Source organism: Zophobas morio, unplaced genomic scaffold (assembly GCF_036711695.1).
Source record: "Zophobas morio isolate AGI-343-1 ecotype UQ-CSIRO unplaced genomic scaffold, CSIRO_AGI_Zmor_V1 ptg000002l, whole genome shotgun sequence".
Taxonomy (NCBI): Eukaryota; Metazoa; Arthropoda; class Insecta; order Coleoptera; family Tenebrionidae; genus Zophobas; species Zophobas morio.
Genome location: NW_026972107.1, coordinates 2,364,497 through 2,389,202, shown reverse-complemented (window position 1 = coordinate 2,389,202; position 24,706 = coordinate 2,364,497). Strand labels below are relative to the sequence as shown.

The 24,706-nt window shown below is 42.4% G+C and overlaps 1 protein-coding gene across 7 annotated transcripts in view; it reads left to right on the top strand.

Annotated features, from left to right (window-relative positions):
* The window catches only part of LOC135124145 (AF4/FMR2 family member lilli), a 158,540-nt gene that overhangs the window by 130,141 nt on the left and 3,693 nt on the right, over positions 1-24,706 (top strand). For 6 of the 7 annotated variants that reach the window (XM_064049033.1, XM_064049019.1, XM_064049042.1 and 3 more), the window contains exons 3-11: positions 10,969-11,342; positions 12,076-12,214; positions 12,566-12,643; positions 12,842-12,937; positions 13,064-13,100; positions 19,161-19,194; positions 21,479-21,565; positions 21,656-22,620; positions 23,332-24,358. In XM_064049033.1, the coding sequence (XP_063905103.1) occupies positions 10,969-11,342; positions 12,076-12,214; positions 12,566-12,643; positions 12,842-12,937; positions 13,064-13,100; positions 19,161-19,194; positions 21,479-21,565; positions 21,656-22,620; positions 23,332-24,358 (2,837 nt within the window). The remainder of the gene's footprint in view (positions 1-10,968; positions 11,343-12,075; positions 12,215-12,565; positions 12,644-12,841; positions 12,938-13,063; positions 13,101-19,160; positions 19,195-21,478; positions 21,566-21,655; positions 22,621-23,331; positions 24,359-24,706) is intronic. The other variant, XM_064049027.1, reaches the window with a different exon arrangement.

Here is a 24,706-nt window from a genome sequence, read left to right as displayed (position 1 = left end):
TTTAAAATCAAAAAAGGGAAAAATTGTAAAATTTGGAAAAATCTAGAACTTGAATAATTCAATCTACCAAAAATTTTAAAAGCGAAATAGGACAGACCCAAATTTTCGGGAAGATGGAGTGAGTGTATAAATAATTCTAGAAACTATGAATGATAAACCACGAGAAAAGAGTCATGACATTTTGCATATTTCAGAGAGGATTCATTGGCAAAATTTTGAGATGACGTCATGAATTTTTTGGCAGGAGATAAACCAATACATTTTGATTAAAGATTTGCCACGATTACGATAACCTTAAATCGTTCGCAAGATTTAGGGCATTCGGTTTTGCAGTTTCAAAGTTAAAGTTGCAGAGTGTTGTTATATAATTTTGATTTTTTTTTTTTTTTCGAAAAAGAAAATTATAATAGAGACGACAGATAGACGGACGAAAAGAAAGAGCACTTTTTCGTACTCTAAAACCCTGAAACATCAACAAAACATGAAAGTGTCAAGTCGTCCGATGAACTTTCGCTTACGCTCGAGAATTAAAAAGAAACTTCTTGTGTCTGACGCGTATTCGCTTGAAAATTTCCTCAAATGCCGAAAGTTCGGTCAATGTAAGAAGTCTTTGTTCGCTATGAGACAAAAGCTTAGATAATGCTTAAACCAGGTGTTAAGAAATCGAGTTTATTGCGTCAAGACTGACGTATGAACCGGTAAAATTCTGGATGTGAAACACTTCGAGAATGCCAACGAACCGTGAGTCACCCTGTTTGTTTTAAGAACCTAAAAAGCCAAATTCTGGACGATAATAGATCACACTTTCATACTTTATTCCACGATTGGCAGTCTACATTTTCACTTTGATTCAGTTACAGGCCTTAGTGTCACACATGTCGCCCTACAAATTTATTAGCAGTTCGACACGTGTCCATTACAAAATCCTCGAAACAACGTATCTGGTTTACCTTTGAGCAATTGCTGTCCACACTCGAGTAAACAATGGATTACGAAATCGGCCGCTACTTCTTAATATCACCCATTATTCCCCGTAAACAAAGACCTGTCACGTGACAACGTGCATCGCACACGTGCAACTGATCAAGTAGTCGTCTGATTTTCGAATTGTATCGATCAGCTACAGCGTGGTTAAGAAAACATCCGCCATCTGTTCCTCTACAAGACCGAACAATATAGCTCGCGGTTTCATGGCAATGGCGGACCTTGCCAAAGCCGTGTTCGCCCTAAATCCCCTCACCGTCGACTCCGACAGGTGCGGCCGTAAAACTAACCAAAATTGTCGCCCTTCAATAGTGCGCATTAACCTCGATCGAAAGATATATATATATATAATCAAAAACCTACAATACCCGAAGGTGTTAGGTATTTACATCATATTATTCATGGACATGTCCTTCGTACACCACGTTTCTCCACTTTTTCTTATCTTTTGCGAGCATCCTGGCTTCCGCCCACCCTACTCCTTTCTGCTGCAGAGTTTTCCCAATATTTTCATTCCACGTTACGGTCGGTCTTCCTCTTGGTCTTTTGTGCTGAACTCTAGATTCCCATACACTTTTTACTGGAGTCTCTCTGTCCATTCTGATTAGGTGTCCATACCACCGTAGTTGGTTCCTTTCTATTTTATTCACGATCGGTTCTATATCTAATTCTTTCCTCACTTCTACATTTCTGATTCTATCCATTTTTGTTATACCCATTACTCGTCGCAGAAATTTCATTTCCATACTTTGTATTTGGCTTATTATTTTCTTTGTTACGATCCAACTTTCACTTCCAAATATAAGTATTGGTGTAAAAACAGCTCGGTACACGCTCATCTTCACTTTCCTTGATATTTCCCTCTTTCCTATGAATGTATTTTTAATACTGTGGTACAATCTTGCTGCACTTTCGATTCTCGCCTTGATTTCCACCTCCTGATTGCCATTGCTGCTCAGCAGTACTCCTAAATACTTAAAAGTTTCCTCTTGTTTTATAGCTTTTCCATCTATTTGTACGCTAATGTCATGACTAGCTTTTCCCATTACCATGACCCTAGTCTTTTCTACATTTATTTTCAATTTTCTGTCCATTAATGCTCTGTTCCAAATCTCAACGTTCTTCTGTAGATCCTGCTCCGTTTCCGCGAAGATCGCCAGATCATCTGCGAAAGCACATTGCTTGATCCATACAGGTTTTAAACATCTATGCCCTACGTACAGCTTGCTCGTCTTATTACCCGTTTCTTTTATGATGTCGTCCATAACTAAGTTAAATAACAAGGGGCTTAGAACCCCTCCTTGTCTTAGTCCTTCTTTCACTACAAACTCTCTTGATTCCATGTTATCGGTCCTCACATAGTTTCTAGTTGTTCTATATAGGCTCATAATTGCTTGTCTCAATTTTGTACTTATATTTCTCTTTACCATACTTTCGTTGATTGCGGACCTTGGCACCCTGTCAAAAGCCTTTTCTATATCGATAAATGCTGCATATATATTTTTACTTGTTATTTTCGCCCTTTCCGTAAGTTGTTTAATTGTAAAGATATGGTCCTGGATGCTTCTTCCTTTCCGGAATCCACTCTGCGATTGATCAAGTTGTGGTTCAATTATCCTTCTTATCCGCTGTTCCAAAATTCGCTCATATAATTTACACGCCACGCTGAGTAATGTAATACCTCGATAGTTTGTGCACTGAGTCTTGTCTCCTTTCTTGAAGATTGGTATTATCACTCCAACTTCCCAATCTTTCGGGATTGTGTTTTCATTCATTGCTTTGTTGAATACATCTGTGAGCAATATCAACCCATTTCTGCCCAGATTTTTCAGCATTTCTCCCGTAATCTGGTCATATCCTGCAGCTTTACCTTTTTTCAACATCTTTATTGCCATCTCCGTCTCATTAATCTCTATTTTTGCTTCTTGTCCCCATTCTTTATCGTCTCCCACCACGTCGACGGACCTGTCAGTTTCGTCGCTGCTCAGTAGTTTCTCGAAATACTTTCTCCAAGTTTCCATAATCTCTTCTTCCTTTTTCAGCAAAATACCCTCTGCGTTTCTTATCTGTTTAATTGTTTCTTCTTTCTTGTTTGTTCTTAAACTCTTCAGAATTCTGTAGAAGAGCTTTTGGTTAGTATGATAATCCTGTTCCATTTTATTTCCAAAGTCTACCCAAGACTTTTCTTTTGCCTTCTTTATTACTTCTTTTACTTTGTTCCTTTGTTCTTTATATTTATTATAATTTCCATTTGTTTTCCATTGCAGGTACTCTCTCCACCTCCTCTTCTTGATTTTCACTTCGTTCTTAATTTCTTCGTTCCACCAATGAGTTTGTTTCCTTTTTGGGTTTTCCTTTGTTGTTCCGCATGATCGTACCACACCCTTACACATCGCCTCCTTCAATACTGTCCATGTTTGTTGACAATTCAACCTTTCAGTATCGGTTTCTTCTATCATTTCTTCTATTATATTTCTATAGTCTCGTGCTACTTCAGGATTATTCAATTTGTATGTTCTTAATTTTACTTTTGGTGCTTTCTTTGGTGGATTAGGTTTTTCTCCAGCTCTGTCTTTAGTATAACCAATGCTCGTGTTCGCTTGGACTAAAAAGTGATCACTATTAATTTCAGGCCCTCTTTTCACTCTTACATCCTGTATTACGTGTCTAAAGTTTCTATTAATTAAAACATAATCTATGATAGATTTTTCATTTCTACTTTCAAGTACTCTAGTATATTTATGAATTTCCTTATGCTGGAAGAACGTGTTCATTACAAGCAGGTTATTTTGGGTGCAAAATTCGATTATCCTTCTTCCATTTTTATTTCTTATATTTTCTCCGTGTTTTCCTATTACATTTTCGGCATCATTAAGCCTTCGTCCTACTCTACCATTAAGGTCCCCTAGTATAATCGTTCTGTCTTTTGCATTATCCACTATTTCCGTTACTTCTGCCCAGAATTCATCCTTTACTGCAGCTCTATCATCTTCGTTAGGTCCATAAATAATTATTATATTAATCTCTTGCTTCTTATCCGTCTCAATCTCCAACTTAAGAATTCTTTCCGAATAAAACTCCCATTTTTTTACAAATTCCACTATGTTTCTTTCTATTAGGCATCCCACTCCCGCTTGTGCCCGTTCTTCTACTTTAACTCCGCTTAGAATCAGGAGATGCCCATCTCTTTGTTCCATACTTGTACGACCTTTTTTCTTGGTTTCCGTTATTGCCAGAATATTCAAACCCAGTTTTTCAAATTCATCCAAAAGTTCTTCTTCTTTCCCGTTCAAACCTCTAATGTTCCAAGTTCCCATTTTCCAGCCTTTTCTATGTATTTTTCCGTTAGCCAATCTCGTATCCTTTATTCTTGCCGGGTTCGTTACCTTATGCCATTTTGTCCTATTTTGCGCTAGTTTTTTGAGACCTCTTCTAATGTTTCTGTGTGTTTATTCCATCTATAAGTCTTGCCTTCAATAGTTAATTTACTATAACCTAACTTGACTTGCTTCCCCTTATTTCTTTCCTCTTTAGCAATTTCTCTTATTTTCTTATTTATATCTCTTTCTTCCGGTGTCCAATCATCATTTATATATATTCTATCGCCTCCTTCATTCTTCAATTTTTTCTTATTTTGCATAACCTTTAGCTTATCCTCTTTTTTACCCAGTTCGACTAAACAAATTTTAGGGCCTAATTGGTAAGCAATTTTAACTGCAACTTCCCCCTCGACAATTCTTCCTAAAAATTTTTCCATATTTTCTGCTAGTGGCTTGTCAGTTCCTATTTCTCCTTTCCACCCACTAACAATAATATTGTTTTTTCTATTATCTCTGTCGAGCTTTTCTACCCTTTCTTTAACTTTCTCTAGCTCTTGTTTTAATTTGAGATTATCCTCTTTAATTTTCTCATTTTCGACTTTCAACCCTCTCAACTCTAGCTTGTACTCATGATTTTCTTTCCTTATTTCTTTTATATCAGTAGTTATTTGCATCATCATTTCCATTATCTTTTCCAATTTATCACCATCTGCTGGTTTCTCTTTTTTGCCTGGTGTTCTGGCAGTTTTCGCACTCCTACTAAAGATGTTATTCTCTTGATCAGCCATTCTTTTCCTTCCCTTTTCGTCGGTGCTATTCTCGTCGGTATCGGACATTTTATGCGCCGCCACTGACTTACGGTTTCTATCTTATCAGTTCGCTTTTTCGCTATTTCGCTATCACTGCCTACTCCCCGCTCCGCACTGTTCCCCGGGTCGACCCCTCGTAGGTTACAGCTCGGTTTTCCTAACCTAGACAGTGTTTGTTTACGTACCAATTTATCCGAATTTTGTTATGTACATGCACTGCGGTCTTTGTATTATCACTTTTTAATTACACTTTCACACTTGAAAACTCAATATTTCCCACTAAATTGGGTTTAATATTGGAGAATGTTTCTCTCTGCTTCACTTCAGATGCGCACCGCAGATCGAATTCCATATGCTCTTTTTCGATGTGAAACACTTCGAGAATGCCAACGAACCGTGAGTCACCCTGTTTGTTTTAAGAACCTAAAAAGCCAAATTCTGGACGATAATAGATCACACTTTCATACTTTATTCCACGATTGGCAGTCTACATTTTCACTTTGATTCAGTTACAGGCCTTAGTGTCACACATGTCGCCCTACAAATTTATTAGCAGTTCGACACGTGTCCATTACAAAATCCTCGAAACAACGTATCTGGTTTACCTTTGAGCAATTGCTGTCCACACTCGAGTAAACAATGGATTACGAAATCGGCCGCTACTTCTTAATATCACCCATTATTCCCCGTAAACAAAGACCTGTCACGTGACAACGTGCATCGCACACGTGCAACTGATCAAGTAGTCGTCTGATTTTCGAATTGTATCGATCAGCTACAGCGTGGTTAAGAAAACATCCGCCATCTGTTCCTCTACAAGACCGAACAATATAGCTCGCGGTTTCATGGCAATGGCGGACCTTGCCAAAGCCGTGTTCGCCCTAAATCCCCTCACCGTCGACTCCGACAGGTGCGGCCGTAAAACTAACCAAAATTGTCGCCCTTCAATAGTGCGCATTAACCTCGATCGAAAGATTCGAAAACAAAAACCGCCTCTCTGCCCCCGGCTCCGCCAATCGATCGCGTTCTCACGTTGTTTTGCACGCGGCGGCGCCAACACAAATTCGCACAAAATCGTGATTTATGCGGTCAAGTTGAGCATTTGTTGTGACAACGATTCGGTTACACAACGGATGCACGGACCGCGTAATTGTCTCCTTAGCAATTACGTCCGCTACGCAACCGTAACGTAAGTCGAACAGGACCGTACGCGTTTTTGCTTGACCGACATCCCGAATGATGATTCCGGGGCATTTCCGCTCGGATTCGTGGAGGCAGCGGCCACCTCTGTACGAAAGAATCGCAGCTCGTAGGCAATTGTCGCCGAGCGAATTGCCGCAACCTTCGCATTAGCTAACGTTTATTTGTTGCTTCGCAAATTGAAGGCCATTTATTTTTGTAATGTTGAGCGGTCGAGTGTGCAGACGGAGATCTACGTGTTGAATCGCGCAATTAAATGTCGAGCGAGAAGGGGGCGGACTTGAATAAATTCGGCGTCGCGACGCTTATCGACGTCGCAAGGTGCGTCACGGTAGCCGCAGCAACAGGAGCGATTCATCCCCTGGTGACGTCAAATCGGCAATTTGTGCGCGAATTTCGAAAATAAATCAACGCTGCGTCGGGAAAGAGACGGAGATACGTTTTGTAATTTCATTAAAACTTTGTACAGCTTTAGCGAATTACAATCCCCGGTTTATTTCCCAGGTGGATCGCGATCAATTTATCAAAGGACTCGCCGTGTTATTTTACAGATTTTTCAGGCGCGCTTTTTTCAGCTTCGCCGCTTGTTTTGTTCAATCGGTTTCCAGTCATTTGCATAAAGCGCGCACGATGACGTCATTTGCTTATTGACACGAGTCGCATGGGAGACACACAATCGCGTCGGGTTTATTTAAAGTCGGCGATAATTTGATTGCTGCGAACAATTCGAGAACGACGTCGATGAGTGCGAAGAAAACGAATTTCTGCTTTGTTTTACGCGGCGACCCACTCGAAAGAGGAAGGATCAAAGCGTGTTTGTATAGCGCTATTTTTGGATTATCAGCGACAAATTCGTCACAATATTTGTGCAAAATTTAACACCGAATTACAAAAATGTTTCATGTATGAGGAAAAAACTCGCCATTGTTGGATCCTTATTCCGTCAAGGTGATTTAAGAAATCGTTCAAAATTCAATTCAATTCTGATGATTTTTTTTATTCGTCGTTAAGTCGAGGGGCGGAATTTAATAGTAAAATCCCTATTTTCCTACGAGAAATTTCCATGTGAAATATGTTCTTAAGTAATCGTGTTATACAAGGAAAACCAATTGCATTAATTAAAAAAGAAAACCAAAAAAGAAGCTCCACCCATCCGGCTCAATCTCAGTCGTGATGAATTTTTCATTCGTTGTCAGACCGGGGGCGGAGCGTATTTGTAAAATTGATATTTCCCTATACAAATTTGCCATTTTAAACATGTTTTAAGTTTCTTATTGCGAAAATATGACTGCACATATTAAGAAAAAAAAGACAAAATGTAGACCCGCCCACCCACCCTATCTCAATTCCGATGATTTTTTTCTTTCAATTGTCGCGAGCCAAAGGGGCGGAATTTAGTTGCACAATCCTTATATATTTCTCAACATGAAATTACAATGAAACACATGTTTTTGAGAAAATTTGTTATTCAAAACATACCGTGATATTTTAAGAAAAAATAAAATCAAAGATTAAACCCCACGTATTCCTGCCCTGATCTAAATAGTAATGAAGTTTTCATTCGTCGCCAGATTTCAGGGCGCAGCCTAATTGCAAAATCCATATTTCCTTACAAAAACTTACCACTTTAAACGCGTTTCTAAGAATAAAAAAAATCATCACAATTGAGAGGGGGTGGGTGGGCGGGGTTAATATTTTGCCTTGTTTTCTTAATATACATATTATTTTTTGAACACTATACTCAAAAATATGTTTATAATTTTTTGTAAAGAAATAAGTATTTTGCAGTTAAAAAAATCATCACAATTGAGACAGGGTGGGTGGGCGGGCCTACATTTTGCCTTTGTGTTTTAGTTTGTGTAGACTTCTTGTCACAACATGAAACTTAAAACATGTTTAAAATGAGACTATAGACTACAGATTTTAAGAAAAAAAGGGTAAAATGTTGGAATGTAATACTAAAAATAAGTAGATTTCCAAAATTTTCTGGGAAAATGGAGTAAGGATCCTCCACACGCAATATTTTTTCAGTCCGTGCGTCTAAATCTGTCTCAGAATTTTTCTGGATTTTTGGACAACTTTGCCAAAAGTTTAACTTTTCAATATTTTTGAAATTTGAATTTTTGACCTCTTATCGCAAAGCTTTGAAATTTTTTACCTTTTCCCGGACGCCTTCGAAAATTAGCTACAGAGGTTCTTTTGTTGACTTTTGGCCAACTTTGGTAACAGTTTAATTTTTTAATTTTTGACTTTTTAACGAACACGTTCGAAAATTCGGTGAAGAGATTCTTTTTTTGGTTTCGACCTCCAGAAATTGTTTTCGGTTCCATTTCTAAAAATATTTCAGAATCGCCAAAATGAAATATGGTAATTTTTGCGATATCTTAAAAATTTGAATTTGAAACCGAATATTCGAAAAATTTTGCTCTGGAAATGTTAATATGTTATGTTCATTAGCTTCGCTCGTCAAGATCTATAACCTGGAATTTTTTGCGAATTTTTAGGCAACTTCGTCAAAGGCCCAGTTTTTCAAAATTTTTTACCATTTTTCTAAAATACCCAAAACAAAATATGAGAATTTTTGACCATTTTAGAAATTTTATTTTGGATCGGAATATTTCGGAAACCAATCTTCTTATTGATGTGGGGTTAGTTTCCCCCGTAGATGTATCATCTTGAGCAATCACAATTTTTTCGTCATTTTTTGGACACCCAGTCCTTCACTAATGATTCTAGAGAAGTTCTTAATATATTGGTTTCGATTCCTCCGGAATTTCTGTTTGTGTAGCGCTATTTTTGGATTATCAGCGACAAATTCGTCACAATATTTGTGCAAAATTTAACACCGAATTACAAAAATGGTTTATGTATGAGGAAAAAACTCGCCATTGTTGGATCCGTATTCCGTCAAGATGATTTAAGAAATCGTTTTTTCGTCCGGAAGTTCACAATATTCCGGCGTAGCATCGTTTCATTTCCATTCGTCCCATCGATATTCCGGCGCGGCTTCTGTTTAGCGTGCTGAATCCATAATACCTAGAGGCTTGACGTCAATTAAATTAATTGCCTCTTAAATGATGTAATAAAACTGGCAGGGTTTAAATCTGACCTAGCAGTGTTCCACTAAAAAGCTTCTTACGCATATGGGAAAGTTAATTCCGCGTGAAGAAGCTGCATGATGCGATCTACCAAAATTTGTAAATTACGGTTTGACGTCCAACAAAATGGACTTTTTATCGAGATTCCTGGCTTATTGTTTTGTAAACGTCGATATGGCGTCGACCATGTATAAATAACTCTGTATAATGGATGCGCCACTGACCCGTGCGGTATCTGGCGGGGTTGATCCGGGGCTTACGCCGGCACAATGGGGGTTATTGGGAGGTTTTTAATCTCGAAACTGTAATTACAGTGTGGAAAGTTGTGCATTTCGCACGGTGGCCGTAATGAACCCATTGCGTCAATATTTAGCGTTGCGTAACCCATTCGAGGTGTGAAACGACGATTTTGTCCAAGAAACGCGCTGCAGCAGCGCTTGTTTAGCTTAACAAGCGCCAAAGAATGTGGAGCAATAAAACGAAATCGCGACAGAGCTTTATTTACACAGTCGATATTAGAAATGGAAGCTGTATTCACCCATGAAACTCCTAGAACGGGAATGAATCCACCCATTTCGATTTAGTCGTCGCTTTATTTATAACGAGAGATTCGTTCGTTGCGACAAACACACCGACGTTCCGTCAATTGCATACCGAACGCGTCCAAACTGGAAAATGTAACAATGGCAGCCAGCGGAAGACGTGATTCCGAGCACGTCCGGTTCTACCCTCGGAACGATCTTCCATTTCGAGAAGTTGCGCCGCCATTAAAACGAGAAAGAGCTGATAAGTTGGCGGCGGTCGCCGCCGCATTTTTTATCAATTTTGCCTTAATTGGCGGCCGCAGCAAACAAATAAATCTCGCCTTTATTGACTGGAAGTTTCCTTCCGTACACAAAATTCGGCGAAAATTATCTGCTGTGATGTTTGCATTGGCGACAATTTACGAACACCCTCGGACGACAAAAGGTCAAAGCAGACGCCAACGCTGCACCCGACCACCCTTGCTAATTACGATACGGAACTTTCGGTGTTGTTTTATCCACTTAGATTGCAAATTTATTGGCGGCGTGGATGGAAAATTCTGAGCGACCTAAAGGTGTAGGTGTAGGGCGAAATCGGTCCTTCGAACCGGATATTTGGCGCGCGTGCGACGTTCCTGCCAGCGAAATGTACAACAATAAAGATAACGTCATTATGCTGATAAACTGAACGACCTTGTAAAAGTAAACCTGATATAGATGTATTATAGGTGAACACAATCTTTTTTTGCTCGATAAATCAATTCATTTAGCGCTTTTACGCATTCCGCGCTTGGCTATTTTTTCCAGATGCGATAGATAACTTTGAAGTGACATCAGAGAGTCTAATAAATTAGCGAAGGTCGTCTTTTTTCAATTGCAATAAATCGACTTTTGCATTTTTCATTTGAAACGTTGCCAGATTGGTCCGCGAAAACTCGCTGGCGCCTAGGTCCGCGCGTTTCCCGAGCCATCCGAGCGTGTCCGTCGACTCCACTTTTGTGCACAGAATGCTGATGAAGGTCGTTGTCTTCAGGTGAACCCGTCCAGCAGCGACCCCGTCACGCAGCAGATCCAGAGCAAGCTCGGCGACTTCCAGAGACTCAAGCCGTTCCTCGACCACACCCTCGGCGTCGATGGCGTCCCGCCCAGTCCCGGCGTGCCCAACGGGCCGTCGTCGCGCCACAACAACGTCTTCATGGCGAACGTGCCGGCGTCGGGGGCGTCGGCGCGCCTGCAGCCGTCGCCGGAGGCCCGGCCAGAGTTCAAGAAGCCGCACCATCACCAGCTGCACCACCAGCACCAGAGGGGCGGTTACGTGAAGCCGGCGGACGGGAAGCCGCCCTACGAGGGCAGGGGCGGCTATCCGGGCCAGCCCGTCAAGCACGGCAGCGGCATCACCAACCACAGGTGCGTCCACGAAACTCCGGCAGCCACGAAAATGCGCGTTTCTCGACAAAATCACCCGTGATTGTCTCGTGGCTGCTCGAAGCTCTCTTAGCTTGTTTTTCGCCGCACACTACACAACATGTAATGGCCCTACCCTCTGTAGTAATCCCTAAAATGCTTTTCAGTCAGCACTATTTCGGAGAAATGGAGAACCTTTTACAATGACAACAGGTTCTTATTGCGTGTGAAACTTTTGCATTGTGTGTTCTGTGTTTCTTTTCGAAAAATTCAAATCGGTTCAAAATTGACTGTACTGTTTTTACGAACGTGGTATGCGATTTTATCTATTTTCTTTCAATCTGGTCGTTGTGGTAAATGTGCTCGTTTTTCTGAAATGAAGGTGTTTTAGCGCTAAAACAGCTGACAAGGTGCAGCGGATGCTATTGGTCCGGCGCGGGGTCACGTGTCGCCACTTCCAATCACGACAAGGCGAATAGGCGCCAAATTCGAAGTGTTGAGGCGTCACGTGACTCGCGCTCCAGCGGAAACCGTTTCTCCGAACTCGGGAAGCGTTTTTCGCCCTTGTTTATCTATAATCGAGAAAGTTCCGTGTGCACGAGAAATGTGGCGGATGTTGTTTTGGAGTAGATATGCTTTTTTTACCATATTTACTACAAAGAATAGACGTGAAAGCTTTTAGTTGTTGGTGAAATAGTGGCCGGCACGTGATCATTACAGTGATTTTGTTCCGAAGGTCCAATGGGATTCTTCCTGCCAAGGGTCCACCCCAGTCTTCGCCAAATGCCTCGGCTTCCTTACTGCCGTCCAACAACTCCTCGAGTCGGTTACACGCCAGTGGTGCCCGCAATCATCCCCGCAATACATTCGAACAGGTGAGTGGCCCGAGTACGCTCAATCCAATAATGAGCAACACCATTACGAGCGTGCCGTGAATCCGTTCGGTCCGCTCCTTTCGTCGCTCGCCGAAGATTTATCGCTTTATGAGTCCGATCGGTGGATTTATTGCCTGCTTCGGACGGTCCCTCCAAATTGCTTGTTCACATTCAGTCAATTTGCCGTTCAATAAAATAAAATATCAGACCGGCGCATCGACTCCGAGAAAGTTACCGCAGATCCATAAATTATTCACGCCGGTTTTATGATCTCTCACAAGTTCGATTTTTTCTTGTTCGCGTCTTCCATGAAAACATCGATCGACGCAATAATGTTTCGACTCGTTGCAGAATCAAGGACCTCCGGCTGGCCCGAGGGAACCTTTGCCTTCCGCTACACCCAACACCGACATGGAGAACATATTCAAGGTGAATGCGACCCCATTTTCGCGAACCGCATCTGCCGTTGTGCAATTGTTTCGCGGAGGAAGCGATGAGCGGACGGCTAATCGATGAACAAGGAAACTTTAATTGCCGTATTTAAAGTTCCGCGGAAATCGAGTCTTGGATTAGCTCCGCTCATCGCCAACTCGTACTCATACTGAAACCTGTACTCCTCGTTCGCAGGAGATGATCGAGAGTCGAACTCCCGTCACTGCCATCGCCGCAACTCCCAGGAAGGAGCCCGACCATAAGTTCACCTTCAGCCCCGGTTTCGCCAAGGTGAGTGATCAGGATTAATTGCGGTCACGTGTTGTCATCGTAACAACGCGTAATTGTCGTGCCCATCGATCCCATATTAATAAATTACATGGCGTGATGCTAATCACTTCTTTTATTTTATTTCAGTTGACGGAGGCGACGCCAGCGCCGCCTGCACCCAAAAGTAAGTACCAGAGTATGTCGTGTGAAATGACACTAGACAAGGACGCCCGACGTCGTCTCTCTCGCGCGCGCAAATCAAGTGACAAGGTGCGAAGGAGTCCTTGTCTAGCCGTCGCCTTTTTTTTTGTTTTTGTTTTTGCGATTAGTCGCAGGGCCCGTAATGAATTAATCACCGCCGCCCGCAGCCCACTGCCCCAGTTCGGTGCGCGCGCGTGTGCGTGGTCGTCATGGCAACGCGTTCCCGCTCCGAGGGTAGCACGCCTAGCCTCGGCGCGGGGCGAGGGGCGGCCGACGCCGGTGCAGCCGAATGCACACACGCCGCATAGTACGAGTGCAGTGTGGGTTCGGTGCGGACGTACGTTCGCGATGGCGGTGTCCGTCTAGCTCGCGAAAATCGCCGCTTTTCGCACATGGTTGCGCGCGGGCGCTACGCGCACGCGGTACTCGCTCGCCTTTGTTTGGATCGTCTTCCGCTGCCGCCGGTTGTTGACACGGACATGTCGAAATGTGACGGCGGTGGGACGACGCTAGCGATGGGTGCTCGAACTAATTGTGCCGCGGTGGAGTAGTACGGGTGGTACTGTAGGAGTTACGCAACCAGGGTTAACGCACGCCGGGGCGACGCAGCTCTTTGTGCCCAACGGCCGAGGCGGCGTGACATTGAAGAGGTACTTCCCGCCTGGACGTTTAACAGTGTGTCTTTTCCGAACGAGTGGTACCGAGATCCGTCTTGACGGACGCGTCTAACGGTGTGTTCGAAGGTCCGGTGCTGTGACGGAGTTTACCAAGTTCGAGGGAGGTTGCTGACCCATTTCTGTACGTGACTAGTTTCGGGCGGGATAAGGGGAGACGCTAGTTTTGATTTCACTGTCATAATAATAATAATAATAATAATAATGATCATCAACCGTGTTTTGTTTATATCAGAAATTCTCACAGAATTTTTGACATCTCGGTTAGCCATGCTTGTATAAACTACACCAAACGACGTAAAACCACCTTTGGCAATTTCAGTTATTAAACTGTCAATGCTAGTTTTGAGGTTATGAACAGAAACGTGGGTATCAATGAACAATGCGATTATACAAGTCAGTAGTTAGGGGACCAAGGGCTTTCATAAATTTCCTTAGAACCTTTTGCTTCTTCAATGAAAATTAGTCCGGTCACGTGACCTTACTATTTATTAATAAAACATAAAAATGAAACATGAATTTGAATTACCAACGCACACAGAGATGACAGTTATTGTGAAATTTATTTTATTTCGGTAAAGAGAAATGTTATCAGTGTCAAAATTTTCTGAAGACGCATAAAAAACAATATATGTAAATATTAAATAAGAGTACGAAACAATATGTCTCCCATTTCCGTATGTCTGTCTGTCTGCCGTCTGTCCGGATTTTCATTAGACAGATAATCCCCGAAACTACTGAACCGGTTGTCAAGTCAAATTTTATACATATGTGGATTACGAATATCGTGTAGATGGTCAAACGCTAATCAAAATTTGGCTAGTCATCTCTAAAATTTACAATAGTACATATTATTTAAATTTTACAAAATAAGATACTCCTCCACATGTAGTTTATGAACCCTTGTTAAGTTTTTGTCTAAGATTTATCAAGACTACTCAAGATTTCTCTAGATTTCCCTGAAATTTCTCGACCTTTTTCGAGCCTTCTCAAGAATTTTCAAGATATCTCAACAATTTCCAGGATTTCTCGGCATTTCTCAAGGTTTCTATATTTCAAAATTTCGAGATTTCTTAAAATTTGTTGAGATTTCGAAGTTTCTAGAGTTCGAAATTTCTTAAAATTTCTCTTACCAAGATTACTCAAGATTTCTCTAGATTTCACAAGATTTGTCAAGAGTTCCTTGAAATTTCTCGACCTTTTTCGAGTCTTCTCAAGAATTTTCAAAATTTATCATGATTTCTCAGGACATTTCAAGGTTTCTTAAGATTTTCTCATGATTCTCAACGTTCTCAGGATTTTTCAAGATTTCTCAACATTTCTCAAGGTGTCTATATTTCAAGATTTCTCAAGATTTCAAGATTACTCAAAATTTCTCTAGATTTCATAAGATTTCCAGGAAAGTTCTCGACGTTTTGCGAGGAAATCTTGAGAAACCTTGAGTCATCTTGAAGTCTTCATAAATTGATAATAAATTTTGAGACATATTGAAAAATCTAGAAAAATTTTGAGAAATATTGAGAATTGTGGAGAAATTATGAAAAATCTTGAGAAACTTTGAAATGTCCTGAGAAACCATGATAAATCTCGAGAAATCTTGTGAAATTCAGAGAAACCTTGAGTAATCTTGAAGTATTGATAAATCTTGAGAAATATTGAGAAATCTTGAAAAATTTTCAGAAATCTCGGAACTCTTGAAACTTCGAAACCTTGAAAAATCCTGAGAAATCCTGAGTATTGTTGGTTTATTGATTTGATTTGATTTATCCAACGGGCATAGCCCACATAGGAAACATAGTACAAAGAAAAGAAAAAAAATCATAAAACAATAAAAAATTGAGAAATGATGAGAAATTTTAAGAAATTGATAATTCTTGAAAAATCCCAAGAATCTTTAGAAGTCTTGAAAAATTTTGAGAAGCTCGAAAAACGTCGACAAATTTTGAGAAAATCTTGAGAAATCTTGTGAAATCTAGAGAAATATTGAGAAATCTCGAACCACGAAACCTTGAGAAATTCTAATAAATTTAGAGAAGTCTTAAGAAATCTTGAGACACTAAGAAATTTGAAGAAATCCTAAGAAATCCCGAAAAGTGTCGAGAAATCTTCAGAAATTCGGGGAAATCTTTTTACAGTGTAAACTCAGTACCAAACAATAGGTATCCCATTTCCGTATATCTGTCTGTTTGCCGGCTGTCCGGATTTTCATTAGACAAATAATTCCCGAAACTACTGAACGGGTTGTCAAATTCTATATGTGGATTACGAATATCGTGTAGATGGTAAAACGGTAATCAAAATTTAGCTAGTCATCCCCACCAAAAATTTGTTGACGTCATCTCCAAAATTTACAATAGTACATATTATTTAAATTTTATAAAATAAGATACTCCTCCGCATGTGGTTTATGAACACTTGTTAAGTTTTTGTCTAAACATCCAGATTTTTGGAGAAAAAATCAAGTTGCTTATTTACGGCAAAGTGCCTTGACAGTATACGTCAGTACATAATTCAGACGATCTTTAAGTTCTTTAGAACCACTGGGCATTTTTGGCACTTTGGGAAGTTTAGAATGTTTAGAATTTCAAAAATCGCCAGGACCTTTAAAGCGATTTAGAATTTCTGCAATCATTAAAATTATTGGAATTTGTCTAATCTTTCTAATTTATAGAATCTTTAAGGTCTTTAAAATGTTTTGCAGTCTCCAAAATCATTGGATATTTTGGACACTTTGGAGAAATCACAGGATCTTTAACTCCGCTAATCTTTCTAATTCAGAAGAAATTCTTTAGAATATCTACGAGTCTTTAGAATCTTTTGAAGATTTTTGACGCCTTAGGAAGTTTAGAGTCATTGGAATTTCAAAAATCTCCAGGATTCTTGAGGCGATCTGGAATTTCTAGGATCATTAAGCCCTTCAGGATCTTTCAATTTTTTAGGATTATGTTTAGAACTTAAAACTTTATCCACAAGTTCCTGACATAATAATCGACACAGCATTCATTCTTCCAGACGACTTGTAGAAAATTTGTTGTCATAAATTAGAAAATTGACCACTTGTCAAAATTAAATTAAATTTTATCCTAAACATCCAGATTTTTGGAGAAAAAATCAAGTTGCAATTTAACTTTGCTGTCTGAAATTTTGCAAACGTTTTAAGGTTATCGTAACCGTGATAAGTAGTTAATCTTTTTTTTTTTTCGTTTATGGCCCTGTAAAACAATAATGACGTCATTTTAGAATTTTGCCTAATTAATTTATATTTACCAAATATAAGTTTTGGTGAATTCTCATCTGAATGACTCGGGTTTAAGTATTGAATTATCGGACGTTTTAGAAGAAATTTCTAAGTTGAAATCAATTTTTTTCATCTATTTGAAGGTACTGTATCATTTTGTATTTAGTTTTTTATTGCTTTTTTTACAAATTAAAAAAAGGTAATTTTTGTGTAGTTTTTAAAAAAAATGTGGCTTTCTAAAGATTTTGTGCTGATTCTTGTAATCTAAACCTCTTGAAAGTCGAATTCGGTCTAAGTATAAACATAAACAGTCGGAAGGTAAGCATGTACTGAGAAATTGATAATGTCTATATTTTTCCCGTTAGTTATCTGCTTTAAATATATTTCATATTTAAAAATGCAGGACTTGTGGGGATGTTAATTACGCAATTTTTTAACAGCGCAGAATTTGTCGGACGATACTTCAAGGGCGAGGGAAGTTCTGTCAAAATCACCTTTCACAATCTTTTTTCTAGCTTTGTTTTTCTTGGCAGCGTCATCAAAATTCCAAAAACAACATATTTTTTCCAAAACGTCAATGTCGTCGGCAAAACTAAAAATAATAATAGTAATAATACTCAATCAACATCTGTAGGTATACAATAAAACAGGGCCACACTGTGAATTTCCCTGGAGTCCTATGCGATTTAGGTTAACTTGGTGTCACTTTCACGTCAAATGTCATCTATTTTGACACTTAAACGGTTGCTGAAGCTTCAAAATCAAGTCGCCACTTGACATGATCCTAGTGTGTGTGGGTAAACGGTCCAGCGCTGCTAGGGTCCAGCTCGTGAGTGGCCGCTAATGGGCAATTTACACAAACATGAACCGGCCAAGCCGAGTCGTCCGACAATTACCTTCTTAGGAAGTTTAGTCGGTTTATTTAATTTCGCTTTAAATAATTTTCGAAGGCAGCCATGCATTGATAATGCGTCGTGTTACTATGGATAAATTGCCGGCAAATTCGCGTGATGTTCCAAGAACTTCAGCCAGTTCTTCGCTCGATATTCCAAAAATATTTTAGTTCCGTAACTGTAAATAGAAAAGTTCAAGTAGCGTAGTGGCGACGTCGTTTATCTTGTGGATTTTTGTCATGATTAATTTCGCGGCGCCATGTTGGAAGTCACGTGTGACGGACTCGATTGTGAAGTTAAGAAGTGGTTAGAAGACGAAGTTGGATAGTTCGGGAGTTGACCTATGACAAGATGCACTTGGAAGTTTCACACTTGCGTCAAGCAAGTGTGAAATTTGACAGCTGATTCCGTGCTTGTGTTTGTTTACGTGCCTGATTAGTGCCAGCGTGTTTGACAATGGGGTGAGCGATGGGCGATAAGTGAGACAGTGATGAATCAAAGACGGACTCTGTCAAATCGATTGTCATTCATTGATGATACACTCGAGGCCGCTGTCACTCGTAATTGATGCTCGCGATTTGTACACTTGTGACATAACTGATCACTGATAGTTATGACATGACTGCATGTATCAATGATAGTTAAGACAGTGACGCGTAACTGTTAACTATAATTGAACCGTGTAAACCGTTGATAGTCGGATCATTTGCTCATTTCGATTCAAAACGTCCGAAAACTAGTTCTGCCCCATCGCATTATTTCCTGCGTGCGGTTGACAAAGCTCCCAAGGGCCAGGTGCTGTCATTTCCGACGTCTGTTCGCTCTAATACCTCAAAGCGAAACAGTTCCTCGGCTCGCCTTAGAGAACCCTGACGTGTACTAGTTAAATTAAGCGGCGTTAACTCTCCCCGAATAAATCCTGACACTTTCCGCTAGAAAAAGATCGCCGTGAGTACATTCATATTTAAACAGGCGGCCCCCCTCCAATCGCAACCCTTATCGATCAGCGCCGTATTGAATTTAAATCATCCTCATCTCGTCCCAACAATCCCGGCGTCTCGACGTTAATTCTTTGTTCGCGCCACATAATAACAGCGTTTCCTATACAACACTCCATTAGGCCACCTGACTGCAGGTGTTCGCGCGCTAACAGGTGGCCAGCTACTGCTATAATAACCATCATACCAACTTGTGTTTTTTCCCGGCTTTTGTTAATGTGTGTTTTTTTTTCTTTCCAGAACGCGAAAAGGTGCCCGCCCCTAGACCCTCGACGTAAGTATGCAAGAAACAACACTTTCACGTTAATTGCCGAGCCAGCAGCAGCTCGACTCATTAGCAGCAACTTGTCTGGTAGCTTCGCGTGCTCAAGATGCCACTTAGCTATTCGATTATAAGCCATGAAAGAAAACGGTAGTCTGATCGGCTTTGTGTTGCGGGGATTGTTCGCCAGCGCGGAAATGGAACTTCGCGGCGGGAAAACCCTCCTTTCCGATTGGACGACGTTCGAGTTTGACAGCTGTCGCCGCGAATGGGCTGCGAGGTCGCGCCGACGACGATCGAACGGCGAAATTCGGCTTCCGGACGAGGCCACTTATAAATAAGAACGAGAAAAATCGGGATCGCGCTTCAATTGTTAGCGATAACGTCGCAATAAAACGACGTTTCTTTGACCAGCGATGTTATTCATAAGCTTGCCGATTGTTATTACCAACCCGTCCGATATGTAAAGTGTACTTTATGTCATGTAAAATTCATTTTTCAATGATCGATCGCCGGTTATTACATGTTTCAAGTAACCTGAATTAAATTCTTAGAACAACGTGAATTTCCAACTGGATACAAAATTAATAAGCTGTCAGCGGCTCGCGACGCACTTTGAATATTTTATTTCAGGACGGAGTGACAAGTTAAAGGTTGGTTTTTCGCGGATCGACTCTCCTGAAAAACACCAATTTCCAGTGGATAATTGCGTCGACAGATAACTCATCGCTCCAGTAATTGGTTTATTAAAACCGGCGGATCGATGCGATGGAGAGTGCTCCCGTCCGAGTCCATTGATCGGTTTATGGGGCTCGATTTCTCCAATTTTTGTCTCCTTTCGACGGATAATTGCGCCGTAAAAATAATCCCGAGGTTAAAACACTTTTCACCCTTTTTCCGAAATTAGGTGTAATACGGCCCGTTGCGGCACTTTTCGCAAGCACGAGGTGTAATACGGCCTAATATTTGCAACAATTTCAAGTGTCATACGGACTGAAGTGTCAAGCGTTAATGTGATACGGCCGGATGTTCATAATCAAGTGCGCGAAACGGCGATATCACACCTCATGCTTAGGCCGTATTACACCGCGTTTTCAGAAGTAAAAAAATTGAGTCAATTTGGGAATTCGCACTCACTAACCGCGTTAAAAAAAAAACAGAAACGTCAGCGGTTGACGTAGTTGTGGTTCCCTACGACGCGTATAGTCCATATTTTCTGCCCAATTAGCGTCAACAAAAATTTTGCAAATATCGCTTAAGTTAAAGGTTGCCGTTTCGCGTTTGCGAAAAACGCCAATTTGCAGCGGCTAATTGCGTCGACAGATAGCTCATCGCTCCAGTAATTGGTTTATTAAACCGTCAGATCGACCCGATTGGAGACCGTTTCCCGCCCGAGTCCATTGATCGGTTTATCGGTCTCGATTTTCTCCACGTAATATTTTTAACGCGTATACGTGATACCCAAGATGGCGTCGCAGAAACCGGCGTTTTTACCGCATCGCGTGCAATATGTGGGTGGCCGGAACGAGTCAATGTGGAAAGATAAGAAACCGTAAAAATACACCGGGAGATAACATCGCATTGCCAGACTTTAAACACTCAATTCCTTCGGAACGACTTCATCGGAATTAGCCGGTTCGAGGAGTGCACCGGGGGATCGCGTCCTCAAGGTCGCGGACTTTTAGTGGCCGCCGTTCGCTTTGATGTACGACGAAAACGGGATGAATTTAGCTCGCAGCGAGCGAACTTTTATTGTTTCCCTCTTAACGCTCGATGCGGCGCGTCTTCAAACAACCGCACAAAAGAATATGTCGGTAAATCTGAGACCGGAAAATGAAATCCCCTCAAGTTAGTTGTCTGTTTCATTTTTCGTTTGTGTATATTTCGCGATAATTCTCGACGATTCTGAGTTTCTTTTACGAGTTGGCAGCGTGCCAGCTGATTTATTATGAAAAATGTGGAGGTTCTTCCGGGGCGGGTTGTCAAAACAAGGGGGTGGGCGGACCATCAGGTGGCCCGACGTGACCAACTTTTCACCGGGAAGCGTCTACGAAGCGGAAAAACCAATCGTAGAACTTTTTGTTTACGAAAATCGACGTCTCGCTGTTGGTTTGCGGCTTAGTTTCGGAGATAATTGTCATACGAGCGACGCATAGTTGTCAACAAGGTGGGCACCCGTGTTTGAGCTGTGATTCTAAAAGACCGCGGCGCGTCATACCCCGATCAGATTACCTCTTTATCTCGCCCTTGACATTTCCACCCATCACGCAGGTGCTAATCGTCACTCTAATTGCAGCGACCTCCAAGATGATCTAAATCTGTCAGATGACAGCGATGACGAACAAAAGCGCGACCAGCAATCTTCCAAGTTACCAGTAGAAAAGTAAGTCTACCTTTAGAACTTTACTAAGTCACTAAAACACGATATGTCAATTTGAAATGTCGTAACTCTGGGTTAACGCTTCCCTTGTAGCAGGATGGTCTCCCCCCTGGGCGCCACCCCCGCCGTGAGCAACTTCTCCAAGATGGAGTTCGCCCCGGAGCCGGCGCCGCCGCCCCCCGCGTCGTCGTCGAGCGACTCCGGCTCGGACAGCGGCTCCGAGAGCGACTCCAGCAGCGACGACTCCGTCGAAGACAACGTGTCGTCGTCCAACGCCGCCAAGCCCGCCGCCGCCGACCCTGCGCCGTCCCCTCCGCCCGAGGAGAAGGACAAGAAGCGGTGGAACCTCGGCTCGTACCTCGAGTTCGACAACGCCAAAGCCGACTCGGCGCTATCGCCGAAGACGACGTCGCCCGTCACCGCCGACAAGAAGGCGCCCGACGAGTCGGACGGCAGCGACTCCAAGGACCTGGACAGCGTAGTCGCGGAGGCATTGGCGGTGAAGGCCGTGCCGCTGCTGTCGAGCTTGTCGGACTCGGACGACAGCGCGACCGAGCGGCGCGCCAAGAGGCGCCGCCGAGTTACCAAGAGTTCGGAGAGTGACAGTGCCGACGAGCGGACGAGAAAAGCGAAGCCGGTGCCGGTGCAGCGGCCGAACGCGCGGACCAAGTCGGCGGACTCGTGCAGTGACGATGAGTTCAGTGCCAACGTGTGCAAGAAGCCGGAGGCGGCGAAGCCGAAACAGAGCCGCGGACGACCGCGGAAGGCGAAGCCGCCGCCACCCCCGGACAAGAAGCCCAGAAAGCGCGGCCGCCCCCCGAAGAACAGGCCGTCGCACCCGAGCTCCTCGGACGAGGAGGACAACGCCGAGAAGGAGAAGCAGCGGCCGGCGAGGCGGAGGACGGTCTCGAAGAGGGACGCGTCGAGCAGCGACGAGTCGGGCGCGAGCAGGAATCGCACGCCGAAGGAGAAGCCGAAGAAGAAGGCGAAGGAGGATGACGACTGGGGCAAGAAGGTCAAGAAGGAAGGGACGAAGAAGGAGACGTTCAGGAGGAAAGGTAAGACTTAAATATAGTTGACTTAGAAAAGTGACCAAACAGAAGTAACAAAAGCTAGAGCTATAAATGTCACGACACAAAGAGAAACACTAGCCCAAAATCGATACTAAAGAATTTCCTGTTGATTTATGCTCCTAACCTACTAAAAATATCCGTGTGACAGTCAAACATGATGAATTTGACACGATCGAAATGATGATTTATTGTCACGATATTAATTATAAACAGCTTGTTTATATTTAAAATCCGCCACCTGTTGAGTTATATTGGTGTCATAAAATTTCCTGTAATAAAGAGACACTTTGAACACGCTACAGGAACAGAAGTTTAAGAAAAAACAAAAACTGTTGTGTTTTTTTTAAATTCATATGGTAACTTTTTGCTTTTTAAATTGCCACTTACTGTTTTAGAAAATGAGGTGTGATACTGCCCGTTTTTGTGACGATTGTATGTATAATACGGCCTATTTGGTTCACATTTGCTAATGTGAGGTGTGATACTGCCTGATACGTACGACAATCTTCAATGTTTAATATGAACTCCGTCGATTGTGAAATGTGATACGGCCTGATGTACGAATTACGGGCGGTATCACACTTCGTGCTTCTAAATTCATTGCGGCCGTATTACACCACATTTTCGGAAATCGAAATGAATTTAGTTTTTTATTGTTTTCGGGAATTTTCGTGTTTATAATCAAAGTTTCGCTAGGTCGGACGACGATGTCCCAACACAAGAGCGCCGCAACGCTTCCCACAACGACCGATTCCAGCGACAGCGACTCGGGGCCATCCAAGGCCCGCCTACAACGAAGCCCCAGCTCCGAAAGTCGCCGGAGCAGGTCTTCAGACAGCGAGCACAACAGTAGGCCTTCCGGCAGCAAGGTGGAAGTAAAAGTGGAAGAAAGCAAGCCCATCAAAGACAAGAACAAGAGCGACACGTTACGAAAGCTCTTCACGCCGAAGCGCGATTCCGAGGGCGGGAAAGGCGGCGGCAAGGGCGGCGGTAAAGGCGGCAAGGGTGGCAAAGGCAAGGGCGGCGTGAACGTGATATTCGCCGACGGTGGCAACGAGAGGAGCAGTTCTCCAGTCGAAGAGGAATCAATGCCTACCATATCAAACCCAACGCTTCTATCACCCATCCCCAGCAAGGACATCAAACCGCCCCCGTCACCCTGTAACGAACCAATCAAATTTGTTAAGACTGAACCGGACGATGGCAATCACGAGGAGAAGATGGTGCCCGTGCGAGTGAAGATCAGCCTGAGCAACATCGACCTGAACGCGATCCAGTGCCTGAAGAACAAGCTAGAGATGCTGAAGCATCCGTACCTGAAGGAGCTGGAGGCGAAGGCGAAGGAGAAGAAGGCGGAGAAGGGACCGTCGGACGTGCCCGAATTGAAACACAAATCAAAAAAGCGGAAGCGGAGGAACAGCTCGAGTTCCATTTCGTCGATGTCGACGGTGAGCAACATGTCGCACACGAGCAAGAAAGTGGAGCACAGGAAGGAGAGGGACAGCCACAAGTCCAAGAGGCGAAAAGAAGACGCCGAAATCTACCCGAGATCTCAAAGTGATAATATCAGTTTAACGAATGCACCTCCCACCAACCACGAGCGGGAAGGCAGCCGAAGCCGCCAACTGAGCTCACCTGTCGACAAAAACGTCAAGTCGCAGAGTACCAGAGAGTATTATTCGTACTTCGAGAAGCCCGACGAGCCGCTGGAGTGCGAAGAAAGGTAAGGAGAAAAAAATTTCAAACGTCGGTTATATGTAGAGGTGCCAATGCCACCAGGAGCAAAACAAACAAAATTAATATATAGTACGTAATGATGTTAAAAAATCCGATTTAATATAGAGTAAATAGATCCGGACGCGATTCGACAGTGAGGGTTTGTTTTCGTAATTTATCTGTTATTCCGGTGGAATTTGGGTCAACGTCAGCCTCCGAGGAATATCTGATTCAATATTTTCCGGTGCGCGCTACCAGTTTTCAGCGGTCGTAAAAAACGTTTCAAAAAGATGACGGCTCATTCCGCTCTAAAACGATCTTTATCTTCCCCGCTTTTGTTTTCTTTCACTTTTCC